Raw genomic sequence first — 21,167 nt, forward strand, 5'->3', positions numbered from 1 at the left:
TATCAACATTATGAGCTAATTATCACAAAACACAGTACAGCTGAATCTAAAAGAATGTAATTCGTTTCAAAAATCTCATTTTGACCAGATATTGCCTGTAGTCAGGAGGCCACCAAAGCATGAGCATGATTCTTCCTTCTTCAGAACATCAGTGTTGAAACCACATTTCATTGAAATCCCTCCTTGAATTGTTTAAGAATTTCAGTTTGGATGCACCACTATTGAGAAGGTTTAGTGCAGGAATGACAAAATGCACAGAAAAGAATGTAGTTTTCTATGTTAGGCACTTTTATTGACTTTGTATGATTGATTAACAAACACAAATATTGTCAGAGAACACATCCAGTTTAAACAGATTTGTTAAACAGTACATTTATTTATAGATTTAACTGGATTCAGTTTATAGTCTGTTAACAGTAGAGGGAAGACGTTGAGAAATATCCCATAAAAATAGTGTTAATCCTTAACATCTGCAGAGCAAAATGCAAGAGGTGTCATTTTTTTAAACTATGGTGGGTGTAATTAGAGTTTTTGGCCAAAGTATAAAAACAGAGCAAGAAATGTTACTTATTAAAGAGTGTTAGCTGAGCAGTAAAGATAGGAGTGCTTCAAATAACTAACCGTTAACGGGCTAATTTATCCACATAAATAAAGGGATCTGCTGTATTCTTATGAAATGACATCCTACAGTAAAAGTTACCCTGAACATGTTTTGTGCCGTTCTACGTCCAGACCTGCTGAATATCAGAAATGTCACACTGTAGGACAGTAATTAAAGTAGTACAAAGCTATGAAAAATATATCAGTGTAAAGGCACAAGAGACTCGCTCAACAATCACAACACCACTACACTACACCGTCAGGAGTCACAAAGAGTCGGCTCAGAGGTACGCACCTATCGCTGCAAGAGAGCTGCACAGTTCACTGCTGCAGAAATTACATGAAGTCAAGCTTTAGCTGGTTTTAAAAAGGGGGTCTGGTTTAAACGTAGGACTGCAAAGCAACAGGTGCTAGCAGATGAAGCTCTGTCAGTTTCACATTCACATTTCATATTCTCACAATTATCTGTAAGCTTTGTGATAAATTTCTCTACCCTGTGCAGATATTACAGCTTCCAAAAACAACAGCTGTCTACCTCTGAGCCGCAGTGATTATTACAATTTCTATCAACTTGGCCTGCCAAGTCTCACCACTAGAGGACACTCTGGTTTCAACAAAAAGACGACGTGCCACTGCAAACTGTAGGACACAGCAAGATAGCTCCACTCCACAGCCCCGTGACTCAAATCCAGCATGACCACTGTGCGAGACACACAGCTGAACACTCTCCCAAACCTACCGCAAACCGTCTACTACAAAAATGGCAAGTGGTTTTTAGATTTGGATCTATTTCAGGTCTTTGGTATCTGACTAGTTTGGACCTCAGAAGACGATAAATGAGTCTGACATGAGCGAGGGTAAAGCACAGGTTCACATTTTTTTGACTGAATACTATATTCACAAATCCTTATGTATACTCATGGATGTATTGGTAGCTGTGATCATTCCTTCTGTCTGTACTGGCTCCGAAAAGATCCCTGTCAAATGTTACTTTGATGTAAGAGATGGAGGATGAAGTCCTCAGTCAAAAATTAACTCTAGGTTCAATATGAGGCTTCCAGCAATCAGATGTACCTAAACTTTCTTCTAAACTTACAGCAATTTTACTACAAACGTAACTTTTTTGTTAGAGTGTCTTCCCTCCAGCTCAGGGAAAACCACAGAGCGTATTTCAGAGTAAAATGGTGAATTCATTTTTTACATTTATTTAAATTTTTTTCACAAAGAAATACAGATTTCCATGTCAAAAAGACTCCACTGCATCTCTACTTCCAAAATAAACTAAACTCCTTTGGAAAATGTTGACATTTCATTCATTTTACTGCAAGTGCTTTATCTAATTTCAGATTTGTGGTGTTGGATATTGCTGGCCAGCTCCAGACTGGGCACTTGCACGTTTCATATTAGTACTTTCAGATTGATTTTATGTGTATGAATTCCGACTGTGTGTGTCTTTGTGAATTTAACTGCATCACACTGAAAAAGCAGTACGAGCCAGAGGAATCATTACAGCTTCCAGTAACTCTTTCAATGAAAAAACTGCCATCTGACTTAGAAACATGTGAACCTGCCCTTTAAATTCAAACAAACACTGTTGCTAACAGCGGAAACATTCTGCATGAGAGCTGACTGTCAGGAGGGAATGTGAAAAGTGGTCTTTGTGTATGAAAGGGACCCACATTTCAAATAACTTCCACGTTACTGAATATAATGAGTTAAAGCTGCATGAAATGCATCAATTTGCATCATTTATAAAAGACTGAACTGAAATGTACAAATTATTAGAGTAATAGCAGCTGATTAACTTTTCGCTGGTCAGTTTGATGCAGATCATTGGTTTACAGTGATTCATAAGCATTTAGATGCAAATAGAGCTTTTTTTCCTGTGTTTCTACTAAAGTTGAAATAACACATTTGTACCTACAAATGCTGCAGTTATTCACCTGTAAGCACAGCACACAGATTTAAGATATTTGGGAATCAAAGTGCAGCATTACTACAACAAAAATGGATTTCAGAACAGGCTGTTTGGAGAAATTTGTCACACCGGGCACCCACAGGGGCCACAGCGGGGACACTTTACAGAGGGGGATGTGAAAACGGTGAATTTGAGTCAGCAGGTAGCATGGTGTTTTGAAGCTTTAGCACACAAACTCTTGTCTCATGCGGATGATCTGTAGTAAGGCGGCCTGGACGTCCTCATCCATGTGGCCCTGAGAGAGAAAACAGGCAGGAGGCGGTTTCAGTTATTCAATTTCCACCACATTTCTCACATAAGAGATTGCTCTGCCCTTCAGCGCCTGTGTACTTATATGTCAACACACTTTGTGGCAGTGTATTATCTTTTTTGATGTTCCCTGTTGTGATTAAAGAATTTGAAGGCTGCTCCCACTGGATTACAGCTCTTATTACATTTTCTCAGTTCATCTGCAAAGGCTGCTCCAAATAATCAGTTCACTACACTCCAGTGCAAATATATGAATTACCTTTGATTTCACTGTGAATGTTGACAAAGTTGCAGAAAGTGGCTTCTTGTTCTTCACCACAGCACAAAAAGGCAGGAGTTCAGGAACATGGTTTTATTGGCTACATGTCCTACAATCTGTGTAACTGTGTGATCGTTTACAATTTAAATGTGCGTTAAGGCCGTGTTATACAACCCTTCAGAGATCAGTTTTGCCTCTCAGGCTGTCGTTGGAGCATTTCTGAGCTCCTGTTCTCATCTTTATACCATCTTACTCTCATAGTCACCTTTTGTTGCCATCTGGATGGTGGAAATTTATCAATATCTAATAACATTTTTGGAGAGCGCTTTTCAGAACAAGTTCACTTTGGAACATCTAAGGATTGGCACACTGCATGCTAACAATACAAATTGACATAAACACCAAACAACGACTGGGTTGTGGCTCAAAAACAGTCCCCTTTTTATCAAATAAAGGCTCTAGTTTTATGCTATCAAGTGTTTTGATAAGATCATCCAACTCTTTTCCAAAACGAGTTACATTTAGGAGCATTTCTATCAGTTCACTTTTTCTTCTATGAACTCTGTTCTCCAGTCAGGGAATCTCAGAATTTAACTTCTTTGCTGTAGCTGCTCTCAGCAATGGTCATTAGCAAACAGTCTGAATGTCTAAATAATATTGAGACTATTCATGGAATGAGACATTCTTCGCAGATAGTGCCAAGGCAGACAACTCTTGCCGCAGTAGAGATTAGGAGCCCATAATATGTTCATTTATAGGTTTACAATTTCATTTTTGCAGTCTACTAGGATATGTTCAGTTGCTTTAATGCTCAAAAAACACATTATTTTTGCCAAACTGTGCAGTGCTGAAGCGTTTCTTTTCCCTCTTAACGTTTTAGCGCCCTTCTCTTTTGAAATTATGGCGCCTCAGTTTGGTCAGCTGGTCTAATTCAGGCAAGTTAGTGTTGGTTTTGTGCCATAACCCCAGATCTAGGAATACAGACAGAGAGATGTAGCCCTAGCAGAAGCAGCTCTAGTGAGAAAATAATGGTAGACTGTGAGGAAGTCACTCATTCTTTGTTTGAGGATGCGCCAAAATGAGTCACAGAAGAAAAGCCTGGATTTAAAATGAGGTGTTTCAGGCAGGTAGGTAGCAATGTTCTCCAAGGGGAGGAATTATTCTCTTTGGGGTGGGCTTTGTAAGTCTGCAGACCTTTAACAAGGACAAATATGTCATAACACACTAAAGAAAAGGGGAGGAGAACCACTAAAGGCATAACACAGGCTTGTTAATAAAAGGAGCTTACCTGGGCTGCACTGAGAAGATGAGTTCGATAAATTGAAACCACCTCTCTGTGTTGCCTCTCAGCATCCTTATGGAGCAGAAGGGGGGAGAAAGACATGAAGATGACACAGCGGTTATTATTATTTCAATGTCTAGTCAGATTCAATGACAGCAATGGAGGTGTCGAATTCTTGTTTTTACATGTAATCACCCAGTATACATAATGCAACAACTACTATGAATAAAGTCACTTGTTTAGTATTTTTCAACCTTATTTGCAAATAAAAAATTTTTAAAAATCAACCAAAATGTGTGACAAAATGTTGCTCTACTGAGGCACAAAAACGTAGAAATATCACAGTGTAAAATGCATAGAATTAAGAGCTCTTACTAGCTCCTTCAGTTGCTTTCCATCACTGACAAAAAGGCTGCTACTGTGCAGTAAACCTAACTACACATAAAACAGGAGATGTATATATTTCCAACTATTTTTGCACTCTCATTGTAAATAGAGCCATTTCTGTCACCTTATTGTTATTTCTTCGACCAACATGATTTGCAAGTTAACTGCATGTCCTATTGTACAATGTTTCCTTGTCTATGTTGTATGTAACACGTGTGAGCTGGATACCTTGAATTTCCCCAAGGGGAGGAATAAAGTATGTATCTCTATCTGTTGACATGATTTTGTATGATGTACACTTTAGTGTGTGCTGCATGTCCACTCACAGCCAGCTGTTGCTGTAGGCTCTTGATCTGGGCTTGGAGTGTGTCAATGTGCTGCGTCTGTCTCTTATTGGGTGTGTTGCTTGTATATGCCAGCTGGGACAGACCATTCAGCGCCTGCTTCAATCGCTCAACGTCTGTGAGCAGCTCTGTGATCTGACAAACACACAAAAGGTACACATGTATTAATGTACTTTTTCATGACTGTATCAACAACATAAGAAAACTAGAGGATTTTATGCCTAGAAACAGAAATACATGTTTAAAAAATCTGATTGTTGGTTTTTATTTTCTAAGAGGTGGAAATTAAATAGACATGAATACAAAAATAAAGAAAAAACGTAAATACTTTTCATAATGGATTATCACATTTTATACACATTTAACCATAGTGAAATATACATACAGTCTGTATCAAAAGTGTTTAAAATGATAAAACAACGACTGAGTACAAATAAAAGCTATTCATAATTCAATATAAAGTGACATTTTTATACCTTCTTGTCTTTGGTTTCAGTCTGTTGGGCTGATGTCTGAATCCTTCTCTGGAGATCACGGATGGTGCTGAGTGATTCGTCATACCTCTCCTTCAGCTCTCTAATTTCCCTTTCAATGGCTCGTCCCTTCTCCTGGACCGCCTCCATCTCTGTCCTGGCTCTGCTCTCGCCCTCTCTTGCTCGCGTTACCTCCTGATGCGCCTCTTCACACTCCTCTGCTAAGCTCAGTAGCTTGTTGCTCATGTTGGCAGCCTCCTCCTCCAGCTGCTGCTTATCCTTCTTCAGCTGGTTCATTTGGTCTTCCTTGTAGCGAATCTCTTCGAGAGCCTGCGTGGCTTGAAGGAGCTCAGACTGCAGAGCAGATACGTCTTCAGCCCGCTGGGCGTCGTTCTCCTCCTCTTCACGAAGAGCCACTCGAAGCTTTGCGACTTCAGCCTCCAGGGCTTCCTTGGCCTTGGTGTGTTGTTGCAGCAGAGAAGCATGATCCCCGCGGCGTTCCTGAAGTTCTTTCTGTAAGGCACAAACCTTCTGGGTTTCCTCCTGTTGAGCCTCTCTGGCTCTCTTGCAGTCGGACTGGGCTTGCTGCATGGCATCATGGAGGGCTTTCAGCTCTGAGTCATATGTTGCTATCCGAGTCAACTCTGATTTCAGACGCTCCTGGAGATTCTGGATCTGAGTGTTGCAGAGGGCATTCTGGTCATGAAGTTCAGCTTTCTGAAGTGTTACCTGTTTGTGCTCCTGCTCTAAGCTGACCAACGTCTGGTTTAACTCCTCATATTTAGCACTGAACTCTGCCTCCACTTCTTTGTGCTTTCCATTGGTATCCAGAGCAGTGTCCAGTTTCTGCTGAACAGATTCGATCTCAACTTTTAGTTTCTCTTTCTCCTGTGTGCTGCTCTCTCTGGCAGACTTTTCTTTGTTATACTTCTCCTCCATCTCCAACAGTTTGACTGTCAGCTCCTTCACCTGGGCACTGTAAGAGGTTTCTTTCTCCTCAGCTGCTGTCAGTGGGACAAACTTGGATTGAATAGCCTCCTGTATGGTATCAAGTTCTTTCCTCTGGGCCTCCAGTTCTTGAGTAAGTTTTACTGTTTCCTCCTGAGCCGACACATACATTGCTGACGCTTCATTTGCTCTGTTCTCTGCTTCGACCACGGCAGCATTCAACTTGTCTGTGACAACTCTGTGATCTTTTATGCTGATATAGTCCCTTTTAATCTCCAACTGAACTTCTTCAAACTTTTCTTTCAACTTTTCATTTCCTTCTTTCACATTCTTCAATTCTTCCCCACTTTCTTTTTCCTTGGTCTCCATTTTCAACATCTCAACTTTAACACTCTCCAAGGCGGAACTTAACTCCATCTTCACTTGCTCATGCTGCTGTCTGGGAACGTACTGTCCCTCTAAGCTCTGTTGCAGAGTCTGGCTCTGTGCAGTCAGCTGCACACACTCTTTATCTCGGTTTTCACATGTCTTCTGCAAAAGTTCAAGTTTCTTCATCAGGTCAGCATTTTGAGACCTCAGAGCGTCCATCTCACTCTGGTGTTTCTCACCAGCACTGTGCAGGCTGCCGACATTCCCCTGCAGTGTGGCTCTCTCGGTTTGAAGCTGCTGAATTTGTGCCTCTGCTTTTCCGTAACGTTCACTGGCTTCCACCAGTTTGTCTTCAAGCTCCTCCAGAGCTGCTACCATGTTCGTCCGAACTTCCTCGTGGTCCTTTATGGGTATGAAGTCTATCTCAATCCTGCTATTGATCTCATCCAGCTGCTCTCGTAATATATCTCTTTCCTCCTCACTCTCCTCGACCTCATGAATCAGAGCCTGGCTTTTAGCAGTCACGTCCACCAGCCTCCTTTTCAGGGAAGCGTTCTGTTCTTCGAGAGCCGCCCGTATCCTCTGCTGCTCCTCGGCAGACATTGTCCCTGATCCTCCCTGGGATGATGGACTGTCCAGCTTCCGATGGAGGTCTGCCACCTCCTCTAGCACTCGATCATAGTCTTCCCTCAGCTCAGCGAGCTGCCGTTCCTTCTCATCAACTGCGTTAGTCAGGAGGTTTTTCATGTTGTCAAACTTCTCAGCTGGTACTGTGTTGCCATGTTTAGTCTGCGACTCTTTCAGCTGGGTTTCCATCTCTACAAGTGTTTCTGCGAGTTCATCTCGTTCTGCAGTCAGAGCTCCCATTTCCTGGTTCAGCCTCTCTGTCTCAACAGCTAGCTCACTCTCACTGGTCTTGTACTCCTCCAAGGCTTTCTCACTCTGTTTGAGACGATTACGAACACGACCTACTTCAGCTGAAGCACCTTCATATTTGGCCTTGACATCCAGGAGCTGGGCACGCAGTTCTTCAGTCGCTTGGCCTCCTAAGTGTTCCTTGACAGCAACTACATGTGCTTGCAGCTGCTTGACTTTACACTCAGAATCCAGCATCCTCTTCTGGACGTCTCCCAAAGCGTCCTCAAGTTCTTGAACCTGCTGATCAGCCTGTTTCTGGATCGTGTCTCGGCTCTGAACCAGTTCTTGGCACTCCCGGTTTTTCCGGTTCAGCGCAGATTGAAGACGTGCTGTCTCCTCCTCTGCTGCCTGTTGTCTTCTCTTGACTGCATCGAGTTCATGTCGGAGTGCCTCCAGTTCACCAGAGAGATCCCAGCCTACCGTGGGCTGACTCTTCTCTAGAGGTCTGGACAGTGAACGTGACATGGCAGGATTCTGGAGCATCTGCAGAGAAAGAGAAAAAAAGAGATAGAAATGTGCACCTAATAAGGCAAAAATATCATAACTCGTCATCTTTACCAGAAACGTACCACTACATTTGAGAGTACAGAATATTTGTGCTTTCTGTTACATTCACAAAGGGTTCTGTAAGGTTACCTCGAGTACAATTCTATCACTTTGTACCTTTTCACTTCAGACTGATTATTTCTTAAAGATGATGGAGTGAATCGGTTCTAATTATGTTTTGCTCAGAGCAATAGAAAAATGATCCAGTCAGGGTCTGTATTAGCAGTTTAATTTGCATGCAGACGTATCCTTTTGTAAGTCCACCATTGTTAACTCTTAGACTTTTTACATGCAAACTTCAAACACTGTAATATAGACATTTGCAACTAGCATATAGTTTGAAAGAAAAAACAAACTTACATGATCAGAATCCAGGCTGTGAGCTTGTTTCACCAAAATGTTTTCTTTACCTGCAAGACAACAGCACACAGACATGACATTCAAATCACATCACACTCTGCTGGTAAAGTTCGAAATTAGGATGTTGTTAGGATTTTTATTAATGAACCAATTAAACAGAAGGAAGCTAACCTTTGATAACAGACTGTCCAGAGTACTCCCCCTGTGAATTCATACAGACACAAAAATTCATTACAAACGCTTGAAAAACCAACATTTCAAACACTATATAGTTGCTTATATATATTTCACAAACACACTGTAATATTTACTACGTTTATTATTAATTTTCTTAAAGTAGACAAGGTAAGTTTACTAGGTACACAGTTAACTGGAGAGAACTTTAAAACTTGAACTACAAATCAAAACATATCAAATGTATTAATTTCCCTGTGGATTAGAGCCTTAAAAAGAGAAATCCAAGTTGCATAAAGTCACTAACCAAAGTACTCCGGAGCTGAACCTTGACAGTTTCAGGGCCTCGAGCTCCTTCCTCTCTTTCTTTGGCACTGAGTAGCACCTTCAACTGCTCCTTCTGGTTAATTATAAAAGAAAAGCGAAGGCAGGAGTCAATGAAACAAAAGCAACCAGATACAGCAGTGCTTCAAAGCTTTTTAACTCTGGAGAATTTTCAATATTTCTGCTTAAATGTGTACTACAACATCATGAGATTTTCTTACAGGCGATAAAAGCAGTTTAGAAAAAAAGGGGAAAAAAAGAACCCAAATTCACAAATCTGACAAAAATATTCTATTTGATCATGTATTGTTGAAAAAGTTACAATATTATGCATCAGTGAGTGGCAAAGGTGTCTTGGATTAGCAGTTACTTTGCAGGTGAAACTAGAGGCAGGCATTTTCAATGAGGTATGAGTGGGTGCCCTGTTTTATTAGTAGAACATTAACTGTCCAGCAAGCGGGGGGACCTGAGTTCACTTCAAAGAGCAGTAAATTGTATAATCTGAATTGATACATACTTTGCAAAAAAACATTCAGATCTTATACAAACCAATATTGTTACAGCTTTGAAAAATGCTCAATGAATAGCTACGAGAACTTTCAAACTGTACATTTCACTTCCATATTCTACATACATGCTGTGTGAACTGTTCGGTTTTGGCCTTTTGAAAACTTAGATACCAGAGATCTACTAATTTATTCACTACTCCACAGTTTGTGTTTTTGAAACTGCTTGTATAAGTTCAAAAAAAGGTTGCAACAACAGCAAAGGAGCTTAGTGAAGACGTTTAAGCAAGAGCAAAACTATGTTCCAAAGTGCAGAAAACACACGAGCAGCAACTTGTAGTCAAAGTTTTTAAGGCAGCAATTAAGGCAATCCTAAAGAGAGGACAGCTGGTCTGTAGGAGAGTATATCTTTATGAGACAGAACGGCATCTGTGTCCAAGATACGAAACCATATGGACAAATACTTATCCACCCAATTAACTGGATTAACTAAAAAAGGTAAAACACAATTGACGTTTTGATGGAAAGTGTACGACTTTCAGTATATTCACAGGTGCAGTTTTACATCAAAAGTTGATTAATTAAACAATTGATGAAAAAGCCTTCTTTTTGAAGAAGAAGAATTTAGTACTGTTTAAGGAATTGTTAATTATGTGCTTTTCCCTTTTCCCTCCTCTTCCTTTACACACAATTGGTTCTGTTAATAAAACACGAGCAACATCCTGCCAAGTCTTTCATTTGCTCTTGAATTTAGGAGCCAGAGGTATCCACACTGCACTCATGACTGCTGCCTTTATGTTTTGTATCCTTTTTGAAATTAATGTACTGTGATAACAAATTGATTGTTGGATGCACCCAATTTAAGATTCCTCAAACAAATTTCAGGATGAAAACGACAGAGATAATAATAAATGAGGCTCACGGGATGACTTTGTTTCATACCTCTTTCTGAGTGTTTTCCACAGCCAGTTTTTCCTGCAGATGAAAAAGGATCACACATCAATTCAATTGAGGGATTAATAATTGACAAAAAACGTCACTAATATTCATTTCATTTCATTTCCTTGTTCTCCTGTGGATGAAAATTGTTCTGGCAGCCAACAATGAGGGAAGGCAGTCATCAATCTTTTAAAAAGCAATCTGCTCTGCGACCTCTGGAAGGAACAGCTGAGGTCGTAAAATTATTACACATTTCCTAAATCACATTCTATCTTAGAAGAATCTGAGACTGTGATATTAGGACAAGACAGTCTGACTCCGCTCAGCTTTTATTATAATATTTGCTTATACTCAGCAAGTAAACCCTGAGCAGATCTACCCTCAGATCTAACCATCCAGTGCACTGAACAAAACAAGCCAGACACTTTACTGTACTGTTTAGCCCAGCTCAGTAGTTCTTGCTGTGGCAGTGTATTAACCTGAACTTACCTGTGTGAGCTGTTGCTGGAGCATGTTGACCTTATCTAACAGAGCCTTCTGCTCCTGGTGGTATTTCCTGAGGCCTTCCTGAAGGGTCTCATTCTGCCTTTCCAGGTCCTAAAACACAAGTAAAACCAAAAAAATGTAAACAAACCACACCTCATTGACTGAAGACTAAAAAAAAACAAAACACTAAATGCATCAGTGTTTTATTGATAAGGATGTGCTGGTTAATGACATTGACTTTGAAGGCAGTGAATTTAAGCAACAAGTGTTTATTGGTGCAAAAGCTTGTGCAGAATAGAGAGGCTGAAGATATACAGCACTTACATGTATGATCTGATCCCTTCTGTTAGCCTCAGCTGCCTCCACTCTCTCCACTGAATGCTGAGGAGAAGACAGGATCTTTTTTAGTGTCATGTTTTAAAGGTTGGTTAACACTTCTAACCACAAGATGGCAGTCATGCACAAGTGAGCAGCAGTATGCCCTCTCTGAGATGAACAACACCAAGTGAAAAAAAACAATGTGAAATGTGGTGCATCAGAATAGGTTAGAACAAGACTGGCTTCACAGTGTCTTTCTGAAGGCTGGAAATGAAAGTTACTGACAAAAATGACTGACTTAATGCCAACAATTGCTTTAGGATGCAAGCAACTGTGACCTTTGCTATCTTGAATGAAATGAGTTTGGAAATGAAATGGCTATACAATTGCCATTTCTTTGTTATTTTCATTATGCTACATGCACTAATGAAGGTTCTCTAATGTATGTCTGCAAGCAATGCAGAGAATAACAGACGCTATCATTATAGGTCTAAACCCTAACCCTTTAATGGATAAAACTCAATGCAGCATGATTACCTGCCGCTTCCACTGTTCGATCTTTGCAGCCTCTTTATCTGGAACAAAATGAGAAAACAGCAAGTTAAAATGTCATTTTTTTCTATCACTTGTATGTAAGATTTGACAAAGACAGGTTTACAGAACAATTACCGAAAAACAGGTTCAAGGGAAGTAACGGACAATCAAAAATATAACAAGACAAATTTCGTTGAGTCAAAACTATAGCTTATGACATTGTGAGATCTTACAACTGCAAAGTTGTAAGAAGCACTTACTAACATAAGGATAAAAAAAAAATCTATAGAGACATGGTTTTTGAAATGCTACTAAACCAGGGGAAAATAAAAGCAAAAAAGCAGGGTAATCACTATGGAAGTCAGTGACTTACTGCATGAAAATATTCAGTTCAACTTCAGTTCAATCTCATTTATATAACAGTTTACAACATATGCCATCTCACAGCGCTTACATAGTAAGGTACAGACCATACAAATTTATTGTTAATATTGTCTTGTAAACTATCCCTCCTTCTTTATTGGTCTGATAAGTCATGTTTGCTGTCAGTGGTTTTGCTAACTACACTCTTCTTGTGTGTATTCCAAACAAAGAAGTAAAGGATTTATGTATGTTCTGTCTCTAGTGGTATTCTGCCTCCTGACCTCTGGTGGCTTTGTCGAGGTAACTTTTGACAATGGCAACGAGCTCAGGGTTCTTGCTGAAGCGAGCGTAGTGAAACGCATCGTGACCCAAGCCATCAGTTGCCTTCACATCAGCGCCACTCTTCAGCAACACCTCCACTGCATCCTTGCAGCCATACTCACAGCCCAGAATCAGCGCTGTTCTGAAGGGAGAGAGCAGAGACAGCCTATAAGCATGAACATGTACAAACTAGCTTTGTAACAATTGTGTTATTGAATATGAGGGTGTCAGAACGAAACATTTCAACATGCATTTAGCTCAACAACTGTTGAGTAATTCAGTGCTGTGGTAGGTGAACTAAGATGATTTGCTGTGTTTCTGTTGCCACACAGTTTTTGGGGTTTCTTAACATTTCAAAAGACAGAAGACAAAAATCATGTCTCTACTGAAAGGCACACAACTAAATCAGGAATTCTGTGAGTCATTCTCCCAGTTGAGCACGACTGGACGGTAGCATAGGTACTAGTTTAACTACATTTCTCAGCAGCGTGGTGATAACAAAGTTGTGAATTCTGTGAGTTCTGACTCAGAACACTTTCATAGTGAAACTATTTTATTAATGAGGTAATTCAATAGCATACACAGAAGCCACATTTTCCAGAGCATTTCTAACGCCACAAGCACATTGGTACGGTCAGTGTAGTCTAAAATAAAGCGAATGATCAGCACATACTGAACACCAGCTTGCAGTTTGTCAACATCTATCTACTAGCTAGCTGAGTGTTTTTTCACATAGCTGCTAACATAAATATAAATTCAATAACTTAGCTTTTGATGTAGTAAAATACTTTCGCCGTGTTAGAGTAGCTTACTTTATTTTCCACATATGTGTAACACTGCCTATTAGCATGCCTAACATGCAGAATTAAGATTTCATTTTAGAAACCAAAGACACGAATGTGCTGTTAAAATGCCCTAAAGACAGTAACTGGAAGGAAATCCGACTTGTTTAAGTTTTCCAACCTATACAGAGCAACTTGGTTTTCCAGTTAAATAAACAAACGTCTGCAAATCCTATCAAACACCATGAGGGCTTCTGACTCCTACTTGTTTTGTTTGTCCCGGACAGTGATATCAGCCCCTCGCTCCAGCAGCAGCTGACAAATACGTGGATGACACATCTGGGTTGCCAGCACCAGAGGTGTCCTGCCATCCTGCAGAAATACCAAACACATACACATGAATACACAAATACACAATACTTCACAAAATCGCAAATTGCAATATATTACAGTCCTATACTGTCGAACCTAAAGAAACCTAAAATGCTTGAAGTAATCCAGAACGTAGAGAGCGCCCATTCAAGTGGATTACATAATACATTTTTGTGCTGATCTAACTGACCTGACATGCAGGTGATGGTTTCTATTGATGAGGTTAACAGCCTTTAAGGAGCAAACAAATAGATCCGCTTTTCTACAATGACAACTAAACACATGGGGAAAAAAATTGCTCAGGCTACTTCAACACATTTTGTGAAATGAGGTGTAAGATCAATTCTCACAAAATCAGTGATGTTCACAGAAGCGCCGCTGTCACAGAGCAGCTTCACACTGGAGGAGCAGCCCGCCATGACTGTGGAGAAAAACAGCAAAGAAAACGATAATTATTTCACCCCGTTTGGGTTATTTTTCATGCCATCTCACCCTGCCAGTTCGTGTTGTGAATTTTATTGAAGAAACGATGATGTGAAATCTTGACCTTGCACAATTCTGAAGTTCTACACTTAGACTGGAGATTTTTTAAGTTTGGTCTTCGGAGATAAATTTTAAGATTTTTGCGATTCCTTCTAGGCATCATTAATCGTTTATTTTTCCACTAGCTTGGGCTGATATTTGAACAAAACATCTATGAAACCCTAAGGATAATCTGCACAGATACTGCTGAATGTCTTACAGTAAACAAATTGAATATTCACTTTCTTGCAACTGAATTTTAAATCTATGTTGTAATAATGTGGTTTTGTCACATCTCGAAGTGATTTTGCAGCGCAAAAAAATCGGACTTCCACAGATTTTGCAAAATGTAGCTTTAGAACTGACTGTATATTTTCCCAAGAAAGAAATGTGTTAATTGGAAAAGGTATAATATTCACCAAATGATTATAAAAAATTGAAAGATGTTATAAGACACCATCATTTAATAAGTAGCTCCTTTTACACACTCGGCACTGGCTACAATGTCAGACAGGGAGGTATTTGTACTATGCTGACCTCAAGGTTTTCGATCAGTGTGATGGCTATGTACACAGTATTTGGCTTATATTATACTTTATTAGGTACACCTGTAAAATCAAAGGCAATCCAATACAGCCGCTCTGCCATAGATTTCCCATTTATAAAGCTTCTTTTTAGTTTTTGTTAATCTTGTTAATGTTGCAAGTGTAAGAAAGGCTCAATTACAGGAAATTGCTACTTTTTTTTTTTTAATATAGCTACAATGAATATTAAGCACCATCCACTGAGACCTCATTAATAAACAGAGTAAAATTATTGCCTTTTTGTTCCTAGTGCAGAGACAGAGACAGCACTTGGGTAGAAAACAGTTCTAGGGTAGAAGTGCTGGTAGAGTACATGGTTTGTCTGACTCGGAATGGGCTTTTCTAGGATAACTATGTATGTTAGGTCAGTAACTATGATCGGTCCGTAGCCAATGAGCTTACTTTATTTGACAGACATTTCTCCATTTTCCTGTTATTTCTGAGCATTTGGAAAAAAAGAAAGGTAAATTATGCTTGAAATTAAACCCTAATTAACAAAACAGGGTAAAAACTCAGGGCTGCAAGGTGGCGCAGTTGGTAGCACTGTTGCCTCGCAGCAAGAAGGTTGCCGGTTCGCGTCCCGGTGGGGGCACCGGAATCTTTCTGCGTGGAGTTTGCATGTTCTCCCCGTGCAGCGTGGGTTCTCTCCGGGTTCTCCGGCTTCCTCCCACACAGTCCAAAAACATGTTGAGGTTAATTGGTGATTCTAAATTGTCCGTAGGTGTGAATGTGAGTGTGCTTGGTTGTCTGTCTCTAAGTGTGGCCCTGCGATGGACTGGCGACCTGTCCAGGGTGTCCCCTGCCTTCGCCCTAAGTCGGCTGGGATAGGCTCCAGCCCCCCGCGACCCTAATGAGGATTAAGCGGTGTATAGAAATGGTAAAAACTCAAACATTATTATTTTAACGCTGTTGATTTTCTTTTGGCTCTAGCTAGAATCTCTTTAAAGCATGCCAAAAGTTCATCTATGATGGAAAAAAACTCTGGATTCGAAAATACTGGTGGCAAATAAGGCAGAATTAGGACTAGATTCAATCAGAAAAGAGTCAGTTTTGGCTGTATACAAGCCAGAGTGTAGTTGAGTGAGCACTAGAGAAAGGCAGTCTTACCAGCATCATGTAGAGCGGTTCTTCCTTGTAGGTCCACGTTTCCAACAGGACAGTTGTGCTGTTAAAACAAAAACATTTTTGACAATAATTTTAACAGAGGAAAGATTCTCTGGTTTCCTTATGTCAATCTAGCCCTCGTCTGACTCTTCAGATGCAGGATGCAAACATAAGCCACCGATCATTTCAATCATTTGTCCGTCCTACTGCTATCTGTATATTACCGTCTTCTTCATGATGGAAAACAACAACAACAACCTCCAAGCAGCAACCTACCACAGTGAAACAGTGAAACTGTGGTACGGTACATTCAGTTTTGCTGAGGATGTGGATCGTGCAGTAAGGCAGCCCTGCTAGTTTTTTGTGGTTGATTATACATTTTAATAACAGTGCTCGTCTCCCTGCATGCAAATATTCCACAACAACAATTCCATCCATCACTGTGGGCAGCTGTGGCTCAGGTGGTCGAGCGGTTGACCTCTAAGCGGTTCGATCCCCGCCCCCTCCACAGTTGAAGTGTCCTTGGGCAAGACGCTGAACCCAAAGTTTCTCCCAGTGACAGGCAAGTGCCTTGCATGGCAGCTCTGTCGTCATTGGTGTATGAATGTGTGTGTGAATAGGTGAATGAGAAACACTGTAAAGCGCTTTGAGTACCACCAAGGTAGAAAAGCGCTATATAAGCACAGGCCATTTACTGTTTTGAGGGAACACCAATGCCACATACTCTACTTAGCTGCACCCAAGATGACAATGATTGCTTTGATCAAACACAAACAAGCAGAGCATTTTTCTCCCCTATAGCAGAATGATGCTGAGATGCAGCCAGACCATTTTGTACTACAGAATGGGCTGGCTAAATGAGACTAATCTTGTTCTGAATATAAATAAACAAACTAATTATGTTTCAGTATTGTAGTTGTGGAAGAAAACACCATCATAAAGCATTTATTTCCAACACTTGGCAGTGGAACCTGACAGTCAACAGCAGGCAGGTCATATTAGGCTAAGTGGTGCTGCGCTGATACGCCTGTGACATCTCTACACAGTCAGTCAGCTGGTTGGACACCCGCAACTGTACCACTGTGGTGATGAGGGCCTGCTATGAAAGCCTTGAGGACTCAATGCTAACAGGGGCCTGATGTTGCTGGGTAAGCTTGCCAGCAAGCTCTGTGCCCCCACTATAAAAACCCAACTCTCTCTAGCAACAAGAGCCAAAAATTAGCAGCACACTCAAATGACATAGTGAAGAGGGGGGTGACAGCGGCAATGGGAACTGACAGTGGAGCATGGAGTTGAGGGTGGGGGGGGATACCCTATACCTTGAGGGTTTGGGCTGACGGAGGGAGATAGTGGAGGTGGTGGGTGTTGGCGTCCAGCTGCTATGTCTGGTGTGATGACGGCACTAAGAATGGACGGCAGGTTTGCAGAAGGGTAGGCTTGTCAACACTGCTGACAACCCCCTGCCAACAGCCGCGACCTCCATTAGATCACTGCCATGTGAGAGGTGGAGTCGGGGGTTGAGGGGGTGGGATACAACACTATGAGAGTACAATGTCGCAGCAATAGCCTCTCATTGTAAACACATAAATCCTCAGTGGGGCACGGTGACTCAACAGGGCCTACTGTTGACCGATATGGAGCGGGCTCAGCAGCCAGAGCTGTTGGGTGTATATTATTTAAGGGGGCTGAGAGGGACACTGCTCTGACTGGCTAGTGACTGGGAAGCTGCTCTATGAAACAAAAATAAAGTAGTGTGCAGATACACAACACAACATCAGCAGCAACGAAAAAGGCACATAAAATGCCCATCACCATCTATTATAAGACATTATCTTGTCATTTGGTTTCCTCTCCTTCAGCGATCAACTGCACTTTACCTGCAGGAGTTTCTGCACACACAGAGAATGTCCATTTCTTGAAGCCAGATGAAGGGCGTTTTTACCTGAAAAACAAGAAAATGACACACATTCACAATCTAGGGTTTGCATGTATGTATTTTTAGAGGCAGTGTGCCCAAATGTGCATTCATCTCTATTTGTTGAGTCACAGCTTGACATAAATGTGTTCGTACAGTATGTGATTCCATTAGTTACAACGTTTAACCAAGGAAAAGATAGCCATGCAATTTTATTGAGGAACCTATTATACTGTTCCCTGAAATGCAGGACATTTAAAATATGGCAAAGTGCCACATTTTTACTCCAAACACATTCAGGTAAAAATAACCATTTTTTTTTTTTTTTTTTTTAAAGTCAAATCAGACCAGGAAGCTCAGATACATCACAACTGCAACAGCAGCTATTGTAGCTTGTTTCCTTTATCTTTGTCTTACTTTCAGAACTTATAAGGCAAGAGTCTTTTAAGTAGGGCTGACTAATAGCAATTTTGTTTTAACTCATGGAAATTACAAGAAAATGTCATTGTATCTGATATACAGATAACTTTAATTTGGTTATACATCAACAATTCCTTTTTCACTAGTAAGAATAACAATGATATCTACAATGACATTTTGTTGTCATTGTGACAGTGTAATAGTGAAAATGCTTTTGCGATATGTAAAACGAAATTGTGACTAGTTATTAAAAGATTGCAGATATTGTTTATCTCTTATCTTACAAGACTTCCCTTTGGCATTAAAGGTTTATCTTATCTCATCTCTTATCTTATCTTAAACATAATTGGTACGAGTACAAATATAATTTTACTCTGTTACATTCAAGATATCTGGAACTACATTCTTAATAGTTACAATTCAATGAGATCTATAACATAAAAACTATAGATATCTAAAGTAAGCATTGCCACTAGTCAAATGACATGCTGATTTCAAAAATTAACATTTATACTTATGAGAATTGAGTGGCCGATATAATTAATTAGAACTGCGGATACTCAAAATTTCATTATGGATATGTTTGCCTGGAATTATAACCAGTCAAAAAGCAATTACTGAAATATGCAGCTGCTATTACCGCTGCTAATTAAAGGTTAAAAAGACTTGCCATAGAATCTTCTGTGTACATCGGTTGTGAAAACAAGGATGGATCAGCTTATTATTCAGCCTAATTTCACATCCAACGTTATGAAGAAAAGAAACACATTTGCTGCTGAGCAGCACTCTGTAGAAAATTAACACACTACTAATAAGCCCAATTTTCTGCCTAACATATCATCTCCATCCCTAAAACATGCAACAGAGTTTGACACCGAGTATGTTAGCCTGCCTTTACTGATAATGTCATCATGTGTAATCAATGTCATGTCACGCGATACCACAATTTATTTTTTTACAATGAAGTCTACTTAACAAAATGAAAATGGACGTCCAGGACACAGCTTTCATCCAACCTGAACTCACCGGTGGCATCACTTGCAGTGACATCAACATTGTGTCCCAGGATCAGATTGAGACAGTCTATGTGTCCTCGTGTTGCAGCCAAATGAAACCTGGAAATAAAAGAGATGGACAAAAATGAAGACAGGAACGACAGACAAGGCAAGAGACAAATTGATATGGTAAAGCGTAGACAGTGCAGAGTTGAGAAGGGCAAGTGAAAACGTGATAGGGTGTAAAGAGAAGGGGGAGAGGGTGAAACTTAAGGACAAGAGAGCGACTGCAAACGGACGCCTGGCTCCTTGAGATCGGCAAGATCAGCATTCTCAAAGCAAATAGCAAAGACCCTCAGGGTTTGTACGGACTCCATGACAACCAAGAGCTACACAAACCTTGTTTTCCTGTATCAGCTTTACTGTGTATGTGAACACCATCAAATGCATAAAATGGCAGACAACCTGCAGTAAATTGCTGCATAAATTCAACAGCACATTTACATTGTTTTGCTTATTGTGTACTCCATTATTTTTCTGTCAGTGAAGGCACCACATTTGGCACAGTTCAAATTGAGGTCATATTAATGGATGTTAAGAGTGTAACTTTAAGAACTGTCGTGTTTCCACAATATGAATAAATTAAGTGGCCTGCATGGAAGAAAATAAAATTGACAATCACAGACTTAAATAATTACTTTTTAAAGTTTATTTCTAAACTTCAAACAGCAGCTAAAAATCTGAAACTCAACTTTTAAGTTAGCATGGACTACAAGTCAATAAGATACTCAGAATGGAAATGAAATGTAGACATGTACATTTCTATGACAAACGAGCAAATTATCTGCTATTGAGGATCCTGTGATTCCATTGCAGATACTAGATTAAAAGTTGACATATAACTGGTTTCTCAACTTTTTTATGTTTAATTGCCACAACATCTGCATATCCTCTTGTTAATAGCCTACTTAGGTAAGCAGGTTCCCTCTGCATGTATTTGTCAAACTGGACACATTCCTATTCCATTTCTCTGATTTAACCCACAGAAGTTCTGTTGCTTCTCACCACGAAGGTCTGCAAAGCATATGTGTGTAAACTAATCTCAGTCTGTCACCCATCAAGCTACATGAGCCTGTTTATACACTAACCCCGAGGTATCTGCCAAGGAGACAGCTAGGCTGTCACCTCAACACTGGCGAGGGTATTAAAAGCCGTGTTGATGGCCAGGAGATGCTGCTCCTCTGGGGAGCCGTGGAGGGTCCTGACCTCGGGTGCAAACTGCAGACAGGAAACAGCCTGGAGCTATCCAAGTTAGATGGATAGAAGTGATGTGACTTGCCAAGTTCATGAGCCACAGCATTTTGAAAAAGGTAACTGAAAGAGCACTTCTGATCAAGAACAAAATTACAATTGCAAATTAAATTAGGGTTCATTTTCTCATGAATGTGATGAATAAGAAATGACGGGTTGCCTGACAGCGAGTGGAAATGCTACCTATTAAAATGTTTCAGACTGAAAATAAGATCTGTTTTTAGGTGATTTAAATTCACAAAAACAGTCTCAATTAACAAGTTAACTGAGGTAACCACATAAAAACCGAACTAAAAAATCTGAGATACCAACAAAACAGGAAAATGTCTCATGCTAATTGGGCAGACAGCTGGGTGATGAGGCCACATACCAAGTGGACTAAAATGCCCTTATAGCCGAAAATCAAATCCTGTCTGGCCAGACCTTTGCGGTATGTCATTCTCCTGCTCTCTTTCACCACATTTCAAATAAAGGCAGAAAATGT

General features: G+C 40.3%; 1 protein-coding gene across 2 annotated transcripts in view; it reads right to left on the reverse strand.

Annotated features, from left to right (window-relative positions):
* Positions 1 to 267: 267 nt before the first annotated feature.
* uacab (uveal autoantigen with coiled-coil domains and ankyrin repeats b) overlaps positions 268 to 21,167 on the reverse strand; it is a 51,573-nt gene continuing 30,673 nt past the window's right edge. For both annotated transcript variants that reach the window (XM_008276042.1, XM_008276043.1), the window contains exons 3-19: positions 19,404 to 19,492; positions 17,920 to 17,984; positions 16,046 to 16,103; positions 14,183 to 14,253; positions 13,726 to 13,832; positions 12,639 to 12,820; positions 11,998 to 12,035; positions 11,467 to 11,523; positions 11,146 to 11,253; positions 10,660 to 10,692; positions 9,195 to 9,287; positions 8,885 to 8,915; positions 8,714 to 8,763; positions 5,576 to 8,290; positions 5,082 to 5,234; positions 4,375 to 4,440; positions 268 to 2,813 (exon numbers count right to left, since the gene is read on the reverse strand). In XM_008276042.1, coding sequence (XP_008274264.1) covers positions 2,742 to 2,813; positions 4,375 to 4,440; positions 5,082 to 5,234; positions 5,576 to 8,290; positions 8,714 to 8,763; positions 8,885 to 8,915; positions 9,195 to 9,287; positions 10,660 to 10,692; positions 11,146 to 11,253; positions 11,467 to 11,523; positions 11,998 to 12,035; positions 12,639 to 12,820; positions 13,726 to 13,832; positions 14,183 to 14,253; positions 16,046 to 16,103; positions 17,920 to 17,984; positions 19,404 to 19,492 — 3,988 coding nt within the window. In that variant the 3' untranslated portion in view covers positions 268 to 2,741. The remainder of the gene's footprint in view (positions 2,814 to 4,374; positions 4,441 to 5,081; positions 5,235 to 5,575; positions 8,291 to 8,713; positions 8,764 to 8,884; positions 8,916 to 9,194; positions 9,288 to 10,659; positions 10,693 to 11,145; positions 11,254 to 11,466; positions 11,524 to 11,997; positions 12,036 to 12,638; positions 12,821 to 13,725; positions 13,833 to 14,182; positions 14,254 to 16,045; positions 16,104 to 17,919; positions 17,985 to 19,403; positions 19,493 to 21,167) is intronic.

The sequence above is a fragment of the Stegastes partitus genome, unplaced genomic scaffold (genome assembly GCF_000690725.1).
Source record: "Stegastes partitus isolate 25-593 unplaced genomic scaffold, Stegastes_partitus-1.0.2 Scaffold64, whole genome shotgun sequence".
Classification (NCBI taxonomy): Eukaryota; Metazoa; Chordata; class Actinopteri; family Pomacentridae; genus Stegastes; species Stegastes partitus.